This window comes from Parasteatoda tepidariorum, chromosome 4 (assembly GCF_043381705.1).
Source record: "Parasteatoda tepidariorum isolate YZ-2023 chromosome 4, CAS_Ptep_4.0, whole genome shotgun sequence".
In the NCBI taxonomy this organism is placed as follows: domain Eukaryota; kingdom Metazoa; phylum Arthropoda; class Arachnida; order Araneae; family Theridiidae; genus Parasteatoda; species Parasteatoda tepidariorum.
Genome location: NC_092207.1, coordinates 100,998,327 through 101,020,288, shown reverse-complemented (window position 1 = coordinate 101,020,288; position 21,962 = coordinate 100,998,327). Strand labels below are relative to the sequence as shown.

The window sequence follows — 21,962 nt, the reverse complement described above, 5'->3', positions numbered from 1 at the left end:
GCCAAAATAGGTGTTCAATCAAAAATGTTCGACTGGTTTCGAAGTTTTCTCAGCCAAAGAATCTGTAAGGTTCGCTATGAAAACTGCTTTTCCCGTTGCAAGATACTCAAGACAGGTCTTCCCCAGGGAGCTGTTACCAGCTGCTTACTGTTCAACATCTACATAAATGACCTTATTGTCGACCTTCAGAAAATTAATGGTATCAAATGCCTTCTCTACGCAGATGACTTAGTCATCTGGACCGAAACTCCCAAAAACAGTGTTGAGAGACAATCAGAACTAGCCCTTAATCAGGCTTTAAAGGAATTAAACAAATGGTGCCACATCAATAACATGGAAGTCAACCTGGAAAAGACATGTTACCAGACCTTCTCCTTGACACATCAGCCTATCAAACTAAAACTATTGTATGAGGACGTTCCCGTTTTATATACAGACTCTTCTTCATACTTAGGTGTTGTATTCGACCGAAAACTGACGTGGACAGAGCACGTGACCAAAGTTTTGGAGAGAGCCACCTCGAGACTTTCTCTAATGAAAAGAATAGCTGGGTCAAAATGGGGCTGCTGTAGAAATACCCTCGACATGACATATAAATCTTATATACTCCCCCTCATGACTTACTGCTGCGAGCCGCTGGCGGCGACTAGCAAAAAAGTTCTTGACTCGCTGGAAAGATTCCACAATCAGGCCCATCGACTTATAACAGGGGCCGCTAAAACAACTCCAATCGATGCACTTTTATTATTTACCCACCATATGAACATCAAGACAAGTGTAGAAGAGAGGGCAGTTATTTTGTGGGAAAAAATATTAAGACTCCCAAACTGCCTCTTCCTATGGAGCACCCCACTGGCAAATATTGGTCAAACCTTGAAGACTCAGAATGGCTTCCTCCAAAGAGTCGTCGAAATAAAAGACCAACTAAATATCACTTGGAAGACAGAAGACCTTATTAGATCACAGTGCCCTATCGAAAAAGAGAGATACTCACTGGGTTTAAACCTATGTCAAGATGTTTCCAAGAGAGACACAAATGACCAAGTCTTAAAATCTATCCCCTGGAGACTTTACACTTACTGTACCCGGAGTACGAATGGCTACATATATTCATAGACGGTTCAAGATTGGCTGATGGCACTGATGCAGGAGTCGGAGTTTCCTGCAACCTTTTTTTCATTTTACAACCCGATCGGTTCGTCTAGAACAGCGTTCGATGCAGAAGTATCGGCAATAAGCGTTGCTCTATCACTACTTCAGAATCACCTTGAGAAATTCAATACCATAGTCATCCTCTCTGACTCCAAAGCCGCACTCCAAGCTATTGCTTCCTCAAAAGCTCCCGCATCTGCCGACATTTTACATTGTCGTCAAGCCCTTCACAGGCTTGACCAACACAACAAAAATGTCGTCATGCAATGGGTACCAGTGCACTGTGGACTTCAAGATAACAAAACTGCAGATTTCTTGGCCAAAAAGGCCGTCAAGATTCTAAAAATATCTCTTAAGCTAGTTCCTTTCTAGACCGCAAAAAGGCTAATAAAAATCTCTCTTCGAACAACATTTGACGCAAAACTCCAAGAAGCAAATAAAAATAAGGACTGGCTGGAAGGAATTAAAGATATTCCGTCATAGCCAAGAGAAAAATCTGTGGCCCTTTTACGCCTTGCCACTGGCCATGACTGTTTATCAAAACACCTGAACCGAATCAAAATCTTTTCAACCCTTTTTTTTTTTCCATTATGTAACCTGCAAGAAGAAAATGGATGCCAACCATCTGAGACGTTGCCTCGCACTTCCTCCTGGGCCCTTGTGGGAACGTTATTGGCGGGCGAGATGCATTATTAATGGCCTATAGACTCTTCTTTTTGTAGCTCTTGTTTCCGTTTTTTGTTCTTTCTTTGTATAGTTCTAAGCTACAAATTTGTCTTTCATGTCTGCCATTGGAAAAAAAAAACCGTTTCATATAATGTCACTGATGATAAAAATATTTATATAATAATGGAAACATTAAAGACTGGGGCAAAAATAAATTGAATATTTCATGCCTATCTGCCTAGCAGTATTTGTTAGCAGAGCCCGAATACTCAACAATTTCATTTAAAAATACTTTCGGTACTTCATTTCCTTAATTACAGTTGGATGTGAGACTGGCTTCAGCCACTTGAATTTTATTAAAAAATCATCAAGATTTCGTGTGCTTTTTTAAACAATGGATGATTTACTATTTACACATTTGTGTGGACCTAGTTTGATACACTATGATCCACGTCTTGCAATGTATGCGGTTGAATGATGTACAACTTGGTCAAAGTAGACTGCCAGATTTTAAAAAATAAATTTTATCACAACAAATATTTTATTTATAATTTACAAAATGCTTGTCATACACATATATATATTTAACATTATTATCTTTGGAAAGTGATTACCAATTTGAAAAAGTTAGTTGTTCATGACAATCTGCTACGTAATGATAATGTATTCCTACTATTTCTACTTTAAAGTAAGCTTTCACTTTGTTTTAATGTAAACTAACTTTAAGTTCAGGCATCGTGAATGCATTTCTTAAAAAAAATGAGTTCAGGTGTTTATCCATTTTCAAAAAAAGTTTTTTACCAGATAAAAAATATCAGTACAGAACCCGTTATCCAGAAATCAAAAACCAAAAAACCGGAATTAAAGTCGATAATTTCCCCGCCATTTAAAAAAAAAAATTTTTTTTTTTCCTCATAAAATTTTAGGATTTTTCTTTCTTTTTTGAAAGAAAAATCCTTACCATCATTTGATGATGGTACCATCAAATGATGGTACCTTACCATCATTTTGGAAATAATCATTAGTGTATTACTTAATCGTTTTTTCTTCTTTTTAAGATTATTTCCAAAAAAATTTTTTTAGTAGGGTTCAACAATAAAAAAAAACGGCTTTTTGTAGCGATTTAGAAAACTGGAAAAATTAGTAATCCGGAATAGCGATGGTGCCGATCGTTCCGGGTAAACGGTTCCCTACCAGTACAGAACCCGTTATCCGGAAAACAAAAAAACTGGAACGAAATCCGACAAATTTTCCTGCTATTTTTTTTAAAAGATGTTTTTTTCTTCATAAGATTTTAGGATTTTCCTTTTTGAAAGATGTTTACCTTACCATCATTTTGAAAATAATCATTAGTGTATTACTTAATCGTTTTTTCTTCTTTTTAAGATTATTTCCAAAAATTTTTTTTTATTAGGATTCAACAATAAAAAAACGGCTTTTTGTAGCGATTCAGAAAACCGGAAAAGTCAGTAATCCGGAATAGCGATGGTCCCGATCGTTCCGGGTAAACGGTTCCCTATCAGTACAGAACCCGTTATCCGGAAAACAAAACAACTGGAACGAAATTCGACAAATTTTCCTGCTATTTTCTTTAAAAAATGTTTTTTTCCTCATAAGATTTTCTTTTTTGAAAGATGTTTACCTTACCATCATTTTGGAAATAATCATTAGTGTATTACTTCATCGTTTTTTCTTCTTTTTAAGATTATTTCCAAATATTTTTTTTTCTTAGTTGGGTTTAACAATAAAAAAAAAGGCTTTTTGTAGCGATTCAGAAAACCGGAAAAATCTGTTATACGGAATAGCGATGGTCCTGGACGTTCCGGATAATCGGTTCCCTACTGCATATAAATATTGTGACTAAAAATATATTTTAAAAATTATGCCTAGTTGAACTGCAATGGCAACTAAAAAATATATATACATATTTATTTAGGTACCATTGACATCTGACTGTCACAGTCTAATTTTCAACTCTCACACTTCATAACATTCATATAATTAAGAGTAATTTTGAAAAATCAATATGGATAATATATTAAAAAAAAAAAAATACTACCCTGATGCAATATTAATCTTTCAACCAATGAATTTCTGGAAGTTGATTAAAAAAATGAATCAACGAAAAAGTTTATAATAAATAGTCTATAATATACTGTTTCATAATTAATACACATTTTGAATATGTTTCGATTTGCCACCAAAAAAGCTTCACTGGAAAAAACTTTTTCAGAATAAGTCAATATTAATTTATTTTTGCAATATAACATAATAAATACTAGGTAATGAATGAGAGGACACAAACCTATGTTCTTTTTCTTTGATTCCCATTCTCTCGAGTGTCGAATCATTCAATTTTAGCAATGATCTCCCTAAAATAAAATGAAACGTCAAGAATGAATTTAAAATTTTAGAACACAGTACACAATCTGTGCACTAGTTTTACCTGTAATGTCATTTTCCAGAAATAAGCTGGCATACAGAGTATGGTATTCTTCACAGTGTCTGCGTAACCATTTCAAAACTTCTGCATTTGTCCAAAAAAATACAAGCTTTGGACGTGCATTGGTGTTTGTGGCAGCATCGTTATCTTTCCCAGATGAAACCTACAAGTAAAGTCATTTTTATGAATGCAATAAACAACATTAAGCTATAAAGATAAAATTTTCAAACATACACTGTTTTTGTTGGTCATGGCAGCAGATTTTTCAGGTCTTTCTTTACGCACCTTTCTAAAGGTGCTTTCTTCCATAACAAAACGCCATACTGTCAATTAAAAGAGAACTTTTATTATGTTAAGGACATTACAATTACCAATTGAAAAGTTTCTAAGAAGACTTTAAAAAAATACAGTCAAAGTAGTGAAGATAGTAAAATACTCCATTAAAAACAGAACATTGAAATCGAAATAAATATGTACAAATATGAGCACAACACCTTTATTTTTCAAGAGAGACATTTAGATTTATCAGAAAGAAATGAGAATATAATATGAGATAAAAGTCAGATTAAAATTTTGCAACAGGCATTTGGTTTTCAAAAAAGTGCCAGAACACCTATAATTAAGCTTATACAACACCTCAAAACATTTTCAGGTTGATAATAAACAAACAGATTTTTAAAATAGTTAGTTCAAAAATCACTTGTTATTTTATTTTTTCTACAAGAAAACACATAAACTTTGAATGAATGAAAGTAATAAGAAGAGCTTTAACTTACTTTCTAAAATGTATATGGGTAGGCATAAGCATACATGCAAAGCTTAATTACAAGATAAGTACTTATTTTTGAAGAAAGAAGAATTTAAATAAATAAAAAGATGCCTGGAATAGGAAAAGAATCAGTTGTAAGTATTTAAAATATTATTTTAAAATATTTTATTCATTTCCATTTCATTCTATTTGTTGTAACTTGAAAAAAATCATGTTTGCGTAATTCAAAGTACATTAGCATAAAGATAACACTGATTAAACAAAGATAAGTTACTGTAGCTCAATGAAAGAGTTTTATGAGTAAACTATTTTGTCACGAAATTGAAGAATTTTCGAGAAAAGAAAATATTTTATTATGTATGATACGTTTTCCCACTAATGTTTTATATATAAAACATTTCATATACTTCACAACATGCTGAAGACATAAAATATTTAAAATATAAACTAGATTCAAAAATTTAAGAATAGTATATATTAGCACAATACATGTCTATGAATTGGAGGGCAATATTTTTACAATTCATAGACTCATTATATTAAATGACTTTGATTTAAACTAATATAATATTTTAACAGTTATACGGTTCAAATATGCTTTTGTAAATAAAATTTTTTGTTATAATTTAATTTGTTGTAAGTTAAACTGGTAGATGCTATAATTATCTGTTGATAAAATTAACCTCTTATTAGGGAAATTTTGAAATAACACCTAAAACTTTATACATTAATCAAAAGACATATAGTTACAGTTTTATATTTCATAAATAAACATGATTGAATACATTTAATAATAATAATGATGCTTACTAATTCAATCATACACCGATCAAAACAAACTATTTAAAATGTAATAAAAACAAAAACAAAGCAATCAGTTACAGGCACAGTTTTTCTTTAGGAATACTTGTAGTTTTAAATCCTCTCAAACAACACTTTTAAATTTTATTAATGCGTAATTTATTTGTAAAAGACCAAATTCGAATTTATTAATCAACATAATTTATAATGAAAGATTTCTCAAAAAAATCATTATAGAATTGGTTAAATAAAATATTTTTATTACTAAGTTGGCAGTTCTTGAGTTTGTTGACACGTGACGTATTATTATTGCTTTTTTAAGGCATCTGTTGCTGAATGAGTTAAATAAGCCGATGAGGTGTGTAATTTAGTTTCGTAGTGAATTACTAGCTGTCAATTTGTTTCCTTATTATGATAAGTTTGATCAAAATATTATAATCGTGTTTGAAAATTATATTATTACCTACTTAGGTAATATATATTCTTTTTTTCCCATTATTAAAAAAAAAGAATCCATTGTGTATATGTGCTTCTTTTAATTAAAATTGAAATCATATTAATATAAAATCAATCACAAATTCAATAAACTATTACTGTTTCTTTTTATAATTCACACTTCTTTTAGTATAGTAAAATTTTTTGAAAAGGTTTCTTTTTATATATCTTTAGCGCAATTATTTGAATTACAGTTTAAATTTTAATATCTTTTTTGAAGGCATTATATCTAAGAGAAAATATGGATAAATTAAAGAAAGCACTAAGTGGTGATGATGTGGATGAAGAATCTGGAATTATGCATCAGGTTTGCCTTGTTTTAAAATTTATTATATCTTACTGCCTTTTAGTATAAATTTTTTAAATTTATTTAAAACTATTTTCTACTATGAAACAATGTTCTGGTCTCGATATTTTTTTTATTTATAATCAATTTAATGAACTAAATTTAACATGTCCTTAAAAAGTTCATTTTTCATTCTAAAAAGTGACTAAAAGATAGTTATCAAGTTCAGTTTGATATGATTATGTATATTTTAAACCATATTGCTGTATATTTCTTGTCAAGTTTGATATTGAACTTTATATGACAGGTTATAACAAAATAGTTGCAATGCTGCATTGATTACCATTGATAAAATGTACGTAACTTTTAATATTGTCTTTTAAAATTTTGCAACCGTCTAAAGAGTTTTCTTTTGTGATCATGAAATATAAACAGAACAAATAGAAATCACTTTTTTGATTTCTTAATTTTGTCACTAATTCCTCCACTCATTAATATTTCTTTGCTTATTGAAGTTTTTACTAAGTGAATCATTTACATTTTCACTTGCTACATTAGTGTTACATTTTAGTTTGGAATGCATTCTAAAAGCTACATGTACTAATTCATAAAAATTACTATCGAGCATACTATCAGCAAATGAAGCTGGAGGTAAAGTTAACAAAATAGAATGTATTGCTTTAAAATTGTATGCAGATTTATCTTTTTGATTAAATGTATTGAAATTAGCAAGCATCTCTTACAGTGAAAAATAGCAACTCTGTTTCTAAAGTTTTGGTATTTTCTGTGATTTTTTTAGCATAGTCATAGACGTAACCAAAAATTATGTTTGATTTTACTTCATATAACATCAAAATTTGAACACTGGATTTACAGGCCCCAAGGAAAAAAATTGTTGTGTGCTCTGTCCTCTAAACTTATCAAATCTAACTTTCATGTATTATAAGCTTTTTTCAAAAAGACTTTCAAAATAATGTTTTATCTTTGATTCTTGAATTAGTAATCTTTGTTAATGCATATACTAAAACATTATTTTCAGATTTTTTTCATACTTATTTTAATAAAAAACTAAATGTTCGCTAGTTATATTTTTATTAATACATACTAAATGTGAAGATATTTTTTTTTTTGTTGCTGAAATTGAGAGGCATTGCAAAGATATACAAATACATTAATAAACAAAGCATTTCACTTCATGTAAGAGACTTCTACTGGGCCCCAGGAAAATTTTATTTGTCTTCTGCTCTTTTGATTTCAGCCTCGTAGTCATCCTCGAATCTCGATTCAAATCCAGTTCTTACATGTTGGATTCTGACTAGTGTCTTAATAAAAGATCCGAAGTAAAAGTGGATCATTTCCATTATCTCACATTGCAAGTGAGAGTTGATCTGTATTTCTGAAATCTGCTTCTGAAAAATAAAAGTTATTGCTTAAAAACATTTAAAATAGTTGTTATTAACATTTGAATGTATAGTGTTATTTTTAAATGTTTCACAGCTTGCTAACATTTTTGTTATTGCAAAAATAGTGTTAAATTTTCAAGAACATTTTACCTAACAAATGGTAAGTGACACAAATAATTTGACGCAATTTTTATGTTTATCAGAGTTCCCTTTATACTTATTTTACTTTGAGCTCTATGACACATGTGTTTTTACTTTTCCTACTAAAAATTTTTAAGTGTTTATGTGCTAAGACAATGCTTTATGTTACAAACATTTTTATTAATTTTATTATTATTATTTTTTTGTATATTTAAGTTTGTATGAGAATTGAGATACATATAAATTAATTAATCACTCACACCTAAAAAAAAAGAAATATGAAAAACAAAATTTAGAGAATTTTAAATACTTTGTTTACTCATTTCATTATTATTTTCGTAATTGGTAAAGTAAGATTGGCACTGTTAAAGCAAATGCTTTTATACAAACATATTTACTAACCAAAATAATAAATTTAGTAGTGACGCCACAAACAGTAATTAACAAACACAATGTGTTTAAGCAGATTATCTTCTGCTATAAGACATTTTTCTATGGGGTACAGATAAAATAAATAAGGATCATATATAAAGACAAAGTTTTCACGTTAGCGTTTGATATTATTTATAAAGCTCTGTATTCAAAAAGGAAAATTTCATAATTTTTTACTTAACTTCATTTCAATATATGAACACTCTTCTACTTCTTTATTTTTCATTTCTAAAATTAAAACTTTTCTTTTGTTTTTCTGCAGCTCAGATATTTTTTCAGATTAGAGACAACTTTTTTTTCTTTCCCCTGCAGTTTTTCAGAATTTCTTAAACTTTTTATAGAATTGCAAGTCTCTGTGGTACTACAAGGCTGTGTGCAGCTGCACTGTTTATACCTGTTGAAAGCTGAGTTTGATATGCATTAAAATATCAACCAAATTTTCAATAAACTTGAAAACCTTACTATCTGCAACTCTACATGATCCCCCTTACACTAAAAGTCTAATTATTATCAAGTGCTGTAATCTGTCCTTGCACTTCTAAAAAATAGCACTGGTGCATTGAATTTGTAAAATATTTAGATTTATTATATTTAAAAAATTATAGTTATTAAAACTTATAGTTGTTAAAACTTATACTAACTTAATCAAAATAATTTTGTTGTTTAAATTAGATTGAAGTTTTATTAAAATATTCTTGATAATAAATCTTATGAAAAGAATTTTAAATTATAAGTTTCTTGATATTGCTTCAGAATTGTTTTAGTTTTTCAAGTTCCTGGCATGCTTTTTTTATAAGAATATTATTTAATGTTGAAATTTTTTTAATATTATTTTTATTTTAAATATTTATTTTCATTTGATCATTTAATTTTATGATTTTTGAAATTTTATTTAAAGGCTAAGGTTTATTTCAGGTTATGGATGCATCTACATTTAGTTGGAGTACTAGAATTAAAGGCTTTATCATTTGCTTTATTTTAGGATTTGTGTTTTCTATTGTGGTAAGATATAAGTGTTTTTCTTTTTTTTTAACTAGTTTTTTTATTTTGCATGTATGGAACAAATTTTCAAATTTGCATTGTTTTATATAAATGAAACATTTTATTTATTTGTCCTTTTTCCAATTTTTTTCATTTCATACTTTTATTTTGTGACACGTTCAAGCACAATTTTAAGTAAACAAAAAATAATATTAAAAAGTTTTTACTTTATTATATATATGATAAACCTTTAATTATTCAAAAAGATTGGAACAAAACTTACTTTAAATCAAAGGGTTTGAATAATAGAGGTTCCTAATTATTGCCATACAGTTTCTTGGATTGCATTGTATTTTGATAATCAACGCACATTATTGTAACACGCTAGAGATCACATTTTAAAGGTAGATAGATTGCCTTAGTTAAAAATTGTTTGAATAAAATTATATCAGAAGACATATTCTTGAATTGCTGCAATTGTTTAGGTATTAAAAGTAAGTTTTAAAAGTTTAATTTATTGTTCCATATTTTTTATTCTGTAAAAAGATGTGAATTTTTTTTTTTTTTTTTTGCGAGCAAAAATCTCATTATTAAAATTTTCTATATTATCTATATGTTTCTAAATCATCTACTGCCGTAACTCATCATAAGTGATTAAAATGTGCTGATATTTTACTTTGGGGTTACTTTTGTTACTCCTTTAGTTTATTAAAGAATTTTATTTTCTGACTTCAGATCTTGATTGAGTCTTTCTATTGGATTATTTTTCTTGTAAATTAGCGTGTGTATGCTATATATATATTTTAAATTTTCCTGTTGATGTTTGATTTATATATTAACATCATACAAGATCTAGTTTGTGTTATTTGCAATGTAAGTTTATACTCTAATGTTGAGCTTTGTAATACAAATCAGTTATAAATATTTAAGAATAGTATTTTCAATTTCAATTTACATTGTTTATACTGTTAGTTGTTTTATTGTACCTATATTAAATAATTGTTATTTTTCATTTATTATTTTTATTACATCTAGGGTTCAGCCTGTGCAACAATACCAGGAAAAGGACTTGTACTGTTTGGGATATTTTATTCTTTGGGAAATATAACAGCATTATCTAGGTTAGAACATCAACTAATTATTTAAAGAAAAAATTTTTTTTCATTCTTTTTATTGTTTCTTCTCATTGTAGGTAATTAGAATCATATTGTTAACATTCAAAATTATTGAATAAGGAAATTTTTTTTACAGAAAGAAAAGTTTTTAATGTAGTAGATATTGTTGTTTGTTTTTATGAGTTGATGATATATTATTGATACTAAAATTATGTTGATAATAAAAAAAATTTAACATTTGCATCTTCTCTCACAGCACTATGTTCTTGATGGGACCTTGTAATCAGTTACAAAAAATGTTTGCACCAACAAGAATTTTAGCAACAATATCAGTTTTGGTATGTCTAGCTATATATTAATCTCTCTCTCTCTCTCTATTGCAGATAACTATTTAATAAAAGTGTCTAATTGAAATCCAAATCTGTTTATCTCTTTATACATCAACTAAGAACAATGATTTTTATTTAAATTATCTTCATAAACTAATACCATTTTTACAAATAAAAATACTTTATTTATGTTCTTTACACTCTCAAATGTAAAAGTTTATGTGTTATATTATATTTCGTAAATTTTATTTCATTATTTTTAAATTTTTTTTTTTTTAGGGATTTCTAGCTCTAACACTATGTGCAGCCTTTTGGGTAAGTAAAAGCATACATTTTTGGAGAAATTGTGGCAGAAAATTTATCATCATTTAAGCTGCACCACTTTAGTTATTTTTATTTTGATATTTTTATATCTTATATAAAACAGACATGCATTTTCAGATTTGAGTTGTAACAATTATTCTGTAAAATATCAGCACAATATTTCTTAGTTTAGTGTTATAAATTATTATGTAAATATTCATTGAAACTGAAAAATAAATATTTGTGTCAATCAGATTTTGATTATTCGGTGTTGGATACTCAGAGATGCCAACAGCAGATAAATATTTTCAAGTGGTAGCGTTTTAATGCATGATTCTTGATTTAGTAAATATGAAGACTTATTTAAAACGTGATTTTAATAGAGTTAAGCCATGTTCAATCTTTTAAAAAGTTGCCAAAATTAACCAAAAATTTGCAAATTTGAGCTTGCAGTTCTCTATCATTTTTTATAATATTTTCTCGAAACTCGAGCAGTTGGCATCTCTGGAAACTATCAATACAACATTTATCGTGTCCACTTGAGAAACTGAGAAATTTTTGTGTTATAATAGTTTTGAAAATAATCAAAAATATTTTTGCTAACACATTATTAAAAAATGTAAGGAAATATTAATAGCATATTGAACCTACAATGGTTGGTCTTATCTACAACTCAGACTTGCTATTCTTGTTAATCACTTGTTAATATCATTTACAAGTACTTGCTTGAAAATGTGTACTAGAAATAACTGGTAAAAAGCTTATAAATATTTTTAGATAAAATTTTTTACTAGATATGCACGACCACTACCACCAATGCCAAATGTGGCTCCCAAAATATCAAAATTATGCTAAAAAGATCATGTTTATTCAACAACATGAAACTTTTAAAGAATTGTTTTTGATCAAAATTTTTACTGACCAAATATAATTTGATTGTTTTTTTATTTAAAACAAAAGATGTACACTTGTCAATTTTTACTCTTTCTGAGGATATTATTTTCCCAAGTTGCCAACCCGAGTGATTAGAGAGCTGATCTCACACCAGAAAGATCCTGGGTTCAAATCTTAAACAAGACATAGATGTTATTGTTCTTTCAGTCTGTGTGTTGTCTCCTTATTGTGAGAGCAACGTTAGTCCACCTAATCGGGTGCCTCTATAATAGAGTGGCTAACAAATCTGTTCTACTGATACCTGAATGACAAGTGTCAATCGGGTGGGTATTGGAGAAAAAAAAATTATTTTTCCGTTAATGAAAATTTGAATAAGTGAATTCCGGTTATGAATATATATATCAAGTAAAAATAAGCACTGAAAGCTTGACATGGTTTAATTTTACTAAAAATATGAGATTTTTATTCCGTTAAACTTTATAAGGTTGTATTTTTTTGGATTTAATTAAAACAATACTATTTCCTCAAAAATCTAGAAAACCTTTAAACGTTTTTGATTCTTGTGTCTAATATATTATGATCATGTAATTTTTATATATTATATAGCAATTTTGTAAGTCATCATGGGCCTTCTAAAGTTAAATAATTTTTCTGTTAATAGTCTTTCCAAAAGATTGTGCAGTATACTTAGGATGAATCTTCGTAAAATAGTGCTTCAAAAATGAAAATTTTTAAACTTTCGATTTAAATTTGTTTTTTGCCCTCTCTAAAGTTTTTAGCTTAAAAACTGCTATTTTTAAAGCTAAAATAAGTAATTATTAATCTTTTTTTTAATTTTATCTTTGTTATATTTTAACATATGTTTTTTAATGTTAAGAAGACTATTTTTAAAGTTTATTAGCTTTTAATTTTAAAATAAGAGTATTTTGTATCTATTTATATATTTATGTATGAGTGTGTGTATATATATATATATATATATGCATGCACATATATAGTTTTTTTTAATAATTAATTAAAGTTAACTTACATTTTATTTCTAGTGGCATAAAAATGGACTCGTTATACTATTTTGTATTTTCCAATTTTTTGCAATGACTTGGTATTCAATTTCATACATACCTTATGCACGGTAAGTCTATAACATTATACTTATTTTTATATGGAGTATACTAGTTATTAAGTTGTTTGTAGCATCTGTTGTTAAAAACTATCTGTTTTAATATAAAAGCATTATTTTTTAAGTAATATTTTAAGTTGAGTTTATTTTGTTTTAGGAATGCCGTGCTCAAGTGCTTTGAATCGTGTTTGTCATAAAAGTGGTATTCTAATACAATTTGTATATATTTGTAATACAAATTTTTTAATAAGGCTTGCCTTTTTTGCATAGAAATCATCAAAATTACTAATTATACATGTAAACATATTTTACTATTTATATATTTCAAATCATATTGTATGGATCATTCATTCTTTGTTGAATTGCAAAATAAATAAAGCTTCTGTTTTGTTTTTAAGGCATTCTGTCATATACTTTTGAGCTTCTGGGATTATTAATTAGATTTATTAAATAAAGTGCTGTTTGTGTTGTATTATGCATGTCACTTGAGTATTTTGCTTAAATGCGTAAAGTCAATCAATATGGTCTAATGATGTCTTTATAAATTTAGCTAGATTATATTGCCGCAAGACTTCTTCTTTCTTGATAATTTTTTCCCCAGTGGAACTAAATTGAGTTTAAAAAATTGTTTATAAAAATGGCTTATAATAATTCTGAATGTATAGTTTTGAAGCTAAAAAAGCTATATATTTTTGCGTGAAAAAAATGTATGAGCTGTCATAAAAATGCTTCACCATTTTTCAACTTTTAAAAAACTTTTTCTATGAGAATTTTGCTAAGAAATGTGTCTATATTTAAAAGTTATATGAAGTTTTTTAAGAAACATAAGAAAAGTTTCAAATGTGATAAATTTTTAGAAATTCTTGCTAGTGCCTTATATAGCAATGTTCATTTATATTCAAAATTCATATTTGATCTTGAAAACAAAACAAAAAAAAAACTTAGCCACAGTATTAAGATTATTGCCAAATTTTTGGTTTCTATTGTGATCTGCATCATGCTTTATAGTTTTATTTTTTAAAAATGATTATTGAAAAAATAATATAATTAGATTTGTTTAAATAGTAATAGTTCATTCAATCTTGTGCAACCATTTAAAGAAAGCAAACAGTTCAGTCATATTATTCTATAGTTTGGGACCCCAAATATGTAATCCTCAAGAACAGGGAACACTGATATATATAATCCTGATTTTAGTAAGAATGTAAAATTATAACTTGACAACGTCTGCAATAAAAGAAATGTAATTTGTTAATAAATTAGAATATATATTTAATATTTTTTCTCCTTTCATAACAAAATTATTTTTAATATATCAGTCAGTTTTTCTTTGATTCCTGCAATTTAACGTTAACAGTTCCTATATTCTGGTTGTCAGGACTTTCAGAGTTAGAGTCTATATTACACTAAGCTTAAAATAGCAATAATAAAAAATTATCATAAAAGTAGTAATGTTATAAATTAATATTAATTCACAGTATTTAAAATGTCCCTAAAATCCTTTTTAAACTGAAATCAAATTGATATCACAAACAATATGAAAATATATTTGCTTTCATTTGCAACTTGCCTGAGGAACATGTTAGTCTTGACAACAAAAGTGTTGTAATATTAATATATTGAAAATGAGACATGAATCTGGTTCCAAATTTAAAGTAAATTTTGAACTGAATTTGTTCAATAGTTACATTAAAAGCTCTTATAAGTATATATATATTAGTTTTATAAAGGTAATTTAAAATTAAGATACAATATTAGGAAATCTTGTATATATCAGAATTATGTGCTATTTATGAGCTTATTTATTCAATCATCTCAAATATATTTATATTGTTAAAATTTCTTTTATAAATGTTTTTTAAATATGAAAATTGAAGACTTGTTTGTGTCTTATATTTTTACTATAAAAATGTTGGATATTTGTTGAAGTTATTCATGTATATTTTTTTACTTGTAAAGAAAAAAATATTTCAAAATATATGAAGATCAAGGGATTTACGTTCCTCTAAATTTCAAAACAAAATTCCTTTCTAATCAATACTACCTCACTAGATTTCCCATCATCTTTCCTTATACTTTTCTTTGTTCTTGCTTATGCATAGAAAGGAACCATATTTAATCAGTATAGTCCATTTTCACTGTGTAATAACTTTCAGGTAGAATCAATTTTCTATATTTTTGATTTATATAAACCTAGTAATGTTCAAATTGCACAGGTGGCGATCCAATCTCTATTTTTGTTTAAAATGGACATGTTCTTCCCCATTGATCTTCATACATCATAAATTTTTTACGTAAAAATTTGTTTATGGCAGTCCTTTTGCAATTTTATGTTTATACATAATTGTTATTCTGTGAATAGTTGACTAATAGTGTAATTCATCACTTTTTATTCTTGATAAACGTCACAAAATAGTTTTTTCCAGATAAAATATAATTTAAAATGGCGTATGACTGATCTCTTCGAATTAGAGTTTAAGTGTAAATAGAACTGATAATTTCCTTTAAAAAGGGTTAAATTGATAAGAAAAGAAAGAAACTATTATGATGCTTGAAAATTTAACCTGATAGCCTTTGAGCAGCTGTTTATAAATTTTTAAATTTGTGCTATTCTTAGATTGATTTTATGGTTAACTGACCGAACATGTTGAATAAACCTAATTCTCGCTTTATTGTATCACATTAGTTGTTTCAAAGCTAATTTTCAAAAATTTACCTTTCATTGAACAAATAAGGTTAATTGTAATGTGCTCAGATACCATGCATTAGTACCGGACGAGTCTGATAAAAAAATTAATTATTTACTCTTTTTTTTTGCAATATTTCTAAATTAGTCTACAAGCCCAGTAACCTGCAAAAATACTATAAAAGTCAAATAAGATCTGATTTCAATTTTTGCTTTTTTTTCCTGAACTAAAGAAAGAAAATAAGATGATGAACACCTTGTGAACACTTTAAAAGTAACAAAATGTTACAAACCTAAATTGTAGAATGAAATTATTCCAATTTAATGGTCAAAAGATTGAGCATTTCTTATGTTGAAATGTGTTTTCAGATGGCTCATTACTACCTATGATGCCAACCATTTCTTCCTGTAAGCAATCAGAAAAATAAATTTCTCTTTGGGTGCTGGTTCACCAAGAGTTTTTTGGTTTAAAAAAATCAGTATTTTTTTTGAAATTAAGATCTGCTGCTTTAATTTTTATTAACTATACATAGTTTGTTGCTTTCATTGATTTTTGTTCTTTTTAAAAAAAATATTCTGCCCCCTTTTTTTTTGTGTAAAAAACTACTTTCTTATAAGTTCAAATTTATGAAATGCATACGTTTTGTAAATAATTGTGTAAAATTTGTTTGTAGTCTTAGATGATATTTAATATTGTGACTCCTTTTTTTGGTTATATGTCATATTTAGCTTTCACTATTTGATGTATGTATTTTTATGTAAATCATCGCAAAACTTTTTTTTTACATTACAATTTGTATTATGATCTGTGCTGTTCTAATAGTTCTCTAATAAATTTCAGACTGTTATTCAAAGTTGTGTTGATTTAATTTTATCCTTTGTTGTAATTAGATCATAACTATTTTGTGTCTGATATATTTTATTTCAAGCTAATCTACTGGTAAATAAAATAACCATTTTCTCCATATCAACTCCTCCTGAATAAAGTGTTATAAAAAGGTTTATTATTGATAAATGAAGCATAAATTATTAAATCTAGGATCTTCTGTTATGAATACTGGGATCTGTCTATAAATTATTAATTTTTTATATATTTTTTCAATTGTTGTTAATATTGTAAAAAGTTGTGAAAACTGAGCTTTGATTTATTAAAGTGAATCAAAATCTGAAAATTGTTTATTAGGAAACTATAAAAAAAAAGAAGAAAAAGCAACAAGGTTGTACCATAAAGTAAAGCTTGTTAAAACTTATAAATTTTAAAATGTAATTATATCTTATATAATTATGAAATTCAAAAGCACAGGAAGCGACAAGAAAAACCAAGGAGGCAAGAATAATGTAAAAGTCAAAATGATTTTTGACATAAGCAAGTTATTAAATTTTGTTTGAAATAATATAATTATTCCCCTATATGTTTAATTTTATTTTTATTTTTTTCAAATCATTAACCAAAAAAAAAATATAAATAAAACAGTAATTTTAACTCTTAAAAGGACAATGCGTATGAACTGTTCCCAACAAATATTATTTTGTCAATAAAAGTAACAGAAGTGAAGATTTAAAAAGTTTATTTGTGACAATTTCTTAACGAAGAAAGAAAAGAAGGGTGGATGTTAAAAAGACTAAAGACAAATGCTGCCTATGAAAGTTCTCAAAAAAAAAGTATTGTTAGTATTTATTAATATCAAAAATGAGAAAAATATTTACATGTTTCTATTTTGCAACACATAATTATTGCAACATTACAACAACAAATGTACATTCGGCATATTGAATGTAGATTGATAAAAGACAATTGAGGACCAAGGAGAACGAACGACTTATGTTCATTTTTCACAAAAATGATGACTTTATTGTCATCTTTTGCATTTTGAGCATTATTAGGTTTTGACTAACCAATAATGGAAAAAAAAATCGGTTCTCCCTGAGAGTGATTACACACTGAGAAAAAGTCCTACCTTTCTGTGCATAAATTCGTTTTTTCTCCATATCAGCTTCATAAATATAATCATTTGAATTAAAAATATAATTAATGTAATGAATATTCCATGCTTTTCTTCTCCTTTTATAAGCTAGTTTATACCTAGAATTTCACATGTTTGTATGAATTAAAAATTTATTTATTGTCGTTCTAGTTATCCCAAAAAGTTCCTATAGATTTTGTAACAAACAAGCTCATTAAAATAGCTCTAAATAAAATACAAGTGTTCCATCAGTGTAATTATTTTTATCACTTTATGTATATATAATTAGGCACACTTTTTTCATAGAAAAATAAAAATTCAATAAATAGATTAGTCAAATATTTGTTTAATAGAAGAGAAGCGCATAAATATCTATGTCACTTTAGATTGAATTTAAATTTTTTTAATATTTATTTTTGTTTGTAATAAGTCTGTAAGTCTTTAGGAATCACTAAAAAATCCATGTGCTTTGTATTAAAAAAAAAAAAAAAAAAAAAAAAAAAAAAAAAAAATTATGCAAAATCAAATTATTTTTGAACAGGGCAGTAAAAGTTTGGAAAACTAATTTTAAACATTCATTAAAAGATAGCTTTATATATATATATAGTAGGTTTGCTATAGTGGCTTATTTTTTTATTTATAGTATATCAGGAGTAACTAGGCTTATGGTATTAATAGGTGAGGAAATTTAGATTTTTTTTTTCAAACTTAATCTAAAAATTCAAATTGAGGTTAGGCTATTGTTAAAATATGGGAACACTATATAATACTGTAAGAAATATGTTAAAGATATATTTCAAGTTGCATTCGACCCTAAAATTATAACAGTGTGATAATTTTTTACCTAAAAATAGTAAGTTCGCTTTCTCAAAAAAATGAAAATCATTCTGAAATTAATAAATTTATAAAAAAGATGAGCTATTTTTCATACAAATTAAATAAGGCAAGTCAGTGCACTGAGGGTACAAAAAATTTTCAAAGTATGCTAAAATAAAATAATTGCTCTTTACCCAACCTTTTCTAAAAACAAACAAAATATTTTCTTTTTATTCAAATAATTAAAAATTAGTCTCATCAATTTAAAACTATCTATTTCTGACATCTAATGAAAATTAAGGTGACAAGAGACTCTCATCTGAGCGAAAATCAGTTAAGAAAAAATCTAGGTGTTTAACAGAGTTTTAAAATCTAGGAGTTTTAACAGAGCATTTAGGAACATTTAGAGTAGCTCATAAAATCTTATTTTTTTGTGATTTAGCTTTAAAAACAGAAAAACTTGTCCAAAGAAATTTGCAATGATTAACTAATAAAATCAATTTTCTCGGAACGTTATTTTTGATAAATTTCAATCTATTCTGGTTAAGTAAAATTTTTTTCTTTCTATTGAGCTAAAACTTTTATTATATATAGATTAATGTCATTAAAAATTTTTTTTGACGAATTTTTTCTGTTTGTTCAAAAGGAAGTATTATCATGTGGAATATTTTATCTTAATATATATTCCTCCCCCCCCCAATGATATTGTTTTTTTTACTATCATTTGTTTTTTGCTATAAAAAAATAAAAAAAGTAATCCCGATATTTCTTTTTATGTTATTCAATGTGTGGTATTTTATGACTTACTCATTTTTATTAAAGTGAGCAGGAACTCAGACGCGAAGAATGATAAAACTTTCTGAAATAAAATATCTTTATAAAATGTTCAAAATAAAATGTTTTTAAAAATTTTTGACGTTTTGTGAGTAAGTTTTATTTGAAATATGAAACTGTGCTGAAAATTTAAAGTCAATCCCCTCATAATTTTTTAAAAAGGTTTGAAAATATCTTGTTGCCCTAGTACTTTTTTACATCAATAAATTTATAAACAAGTAAGTTTTCGCAATTGACATTAACATTGTTCGGTATCATGTTTTTTTAATAGGCCATAAATTTTAATTTTTATAGAAATTTATTTAAATATTTAATTTTCTATTCACGCAATTAAAGGTTAAATTTTTTTCTCTTTGCTGTCTTTTTAACGCAAGTATTTTTAAAAATAATGTGTCCAAAACTAGATAAGTAGTAAATGATGTCGAAATCTAGCTAAGCATTTTAATGACACCAGAAAAAGACGATAACTCTGTTGTATTTTGTATTGAATAAAAATTAATTACATTTTTTAAAAAAAGGTGAAATTATGAAAACATACCCTAATACTATAAAAACGCTTACCTCGATCTTTTTTTTTTAATCCGCTGTAAATTTCAAAAATTAGTTTATTTGTAAAAGTGAAAAAATTTATTCATCCATAATAAAAAATACGATTTTTATCCACAACTTATGCATTATTCGTTGAGTTAATATTTCTATACAAAGAGTCTTTATTGTCAGTTATTGATCCCTTTTTTTTAAACAGAGGTTCCCATTGTATGAACTCTGCCACCAACGCAAAAGCTCTCGTTATCCAAAAATAGAATCTCTAGGGATAGTTCCGCTTCGTTTTCTTGTCTAATCGTCGCCCATCTTGCTTAATTACTTTTAGATATTTCAAAAGTGTTGTTAAACGGTGCACGAAAGTAGAGATTTTACCTTCTTTGGTCTTAATAAAAAATTTTTTCTCCACTTTTTAAACTAAGAAATGTTGTAAAAATTTTATCTTAGCTAAATCGCTACCCGTTTCGTTTCTGTAACTTTTTTTTATTTTTATAAAGATATTTTTCAGTTAAAACTTTGATGGTATGGTTTATTTTGTAATGCAAACAAGTTTTTTTAATTGAAGATTGGTTTTATGGTTTTCTCCTCCTTTTTTATTACTTTACAAAACAAATTTTATTATTTTTACTCCCCTAAAAAATTTTATTTATATTTTTAATTAGCCTAAAAAAAGTATTCTTTGTTACTGGAAAATTCATATTTTCTAAACCATCGTCGTATTCACAATATTGTCTTAAAAGTATTGAAGAAATACCAAGTTTAGATAGGCATGATGTTGTAACTGTAATAAAGATTCATTCGCTCTTTCAGAACGAATTTAAACTCGTTGTAAAACGGGTTTGATCAAAAATATAAAATGCAATCAAATGTTTATCTCAGAAAATTTTATCTTAAAAGTAATAAGCAATCTTTGACAATCTAATGAATTGTACTTTTTGTAAAGCGAAAATTCATAAATCTAATCTATAATCGAATCCGACTTCCTTTTTTGCGAATGCAAAAATATTTTTTATACATTTTAAATTTATTTCCCATAATAAAACTTTTTATTAACCCGCATTTGCGTTATATAGGAGGAAAACCTATCACCGTTAGCCCGATGCCAAGAAGATTCTAAACCATGATCTGTCTACTACTGAGGATGTTTTACGTCAGCACGAGCCAGAATTCGTATCAATTAGTTTCCAATGAGTTTGAACCTGGGTCATCTCCATCTCATTGGGAATCGAGTGCTGTATCACCTAAGGCACCGTGACTTTGAAATGTCCCCAGTAGTCACCTATCGAATTGAAATAAATTATGGTACTATTATTGTGTTGATAAAAGCTAATCTTATTTATGATGAGCTCTATAGTAACATTAATGTTTAATTTTTGTAAGCATATTTTTAAAAATATTCTAAAATGTTTAAATGAAAATTCACTAACGATAGTGCGTTATTTAGTTATTAAAATAGTAAAAAAAAAAAAAACTTTTATTTATTTCATCAAATTTTGGTGTTCCTCTAAAGAAAGTTAAATTCATTGAGAGAGAAAACTCGTTTGCTCTAGATCTGCTTGTGAATTGGTATTTTTGATTTCGTTAATATTTTAATAGGGTATACTATAGCCTACGTCACAGATCGTGTTATTCCTACTAAATTTAACTAGTAAACAGCATTTTCTGCGAACCTGATTTCTAGCAACAAGTAAAAGCATCAAACGAAGTGTCTTGTTATAAGTCGCTACTCGCCAGGTTGGAATTGTATTAGTCTAGTTCCTTTGGAAATAATTTATATTGTTGTTTTACC

General features: G+C 27.0%; 2 protein-coding genes across 4 annotated transcripts in view; one reads left to right on the top strand and one right to left on the bottom strand.

The window, feature by feature from the left end:
• Window positions 1–5,970, bottom strand: part of LOC107438848 (protein aveugle) — a 16,408-nt gene extending 10,438 nt beyond the window's left edge. The window contains exons 1-4 of one of the 2 annotated variants that reach the window (XM_071180273.1): window positions 5,841–5,970; window positions 4,496–4,584; window positions 4,265–4,424; window positions 4,124–4,190 (exon numbers count right to left, since the gene is read on the bottom strand). In XM_071180273.1, coding sequence (XP_071036374.1) covers window positions 4,124–4,190; window positions 4,265–4,424; window positions 4,496–4,570 — 302 coding nt within the window. In that variant the 5' untranslated portion in view covers window positions 4,571–4,584; window positions 5,841–5,970. Of the gene's footprint in view, window positions 1–4,123; window positions 4,191–4,264; window positions 4,425–4,495; window positions 4,585–5,037; window positions 5,057–5,840 lie in introns of those variants that run through there. The other variant, XM_016051239.2, reaches the window with a different exon arrangement.
• Window positions 5,971–6,110: 140 nt separating this feature from the next.
• Window positions 6,111–16,870, top strand: LOC107438847 (vesicle transport protein SFT2B). 2 transcript variants are annotated; one of them, XM_016051233.4, is made up of 8 exons: window positions 6,111–6,189; window positions 6,547–6,633; window positions 9,504–9,590; window positions 10,605–10,690; window positions 10,941–11,022; window positions 11,293–11,328; window positions 13,254–13,342; window positions 13,488–16,870. In XM_016051233.4, the coding sequence occupies exons 2-8, from the start codon at window positions 6,568–6,570 to the stop codon at window positions 13,525–13,527; spliced, it is 486 nt and encodes a 161-aa protein (XP_015906719.1). In that variant the 5' UTR covers window positions 6,111–6,189; window positions 6,547–6,567; the 3' UTR covers window positions 13,528–16,870. The 2 variants fall into 2 exon arrangements, with proteins under 2 accessions (XP_015906719.1, XP_015906718.1); XM_016051232.4 differs by having other exon boundaries at window positions 6,139–6,302.
• Window positions 16,871–21,962: the final 5,092 nt, after the last annotated feature.

Coding starts and splice junctions, on each gene's coding strand:
- LOC107438847 (XM_016051233.4), top strand. CDS start 6,568: ATGGATAAATTAAAGAAAGCACTAAGTGGTGATGATGTGGATGAAGAA. Junction 6,634..9,503: donor AATCTGGAATTATGCATCAG/GTTTGCCTTGTT, acceptor GGTTTATTTCAG/GTTATGGATGCATCTACATT. Junction 13,343..13,487: donor TCATACATACCTTATGCACG/GTAAGTCTATAA, acceptor ATTTTGTTTTAG/GAATGCCGTGCTCAAGTGCT.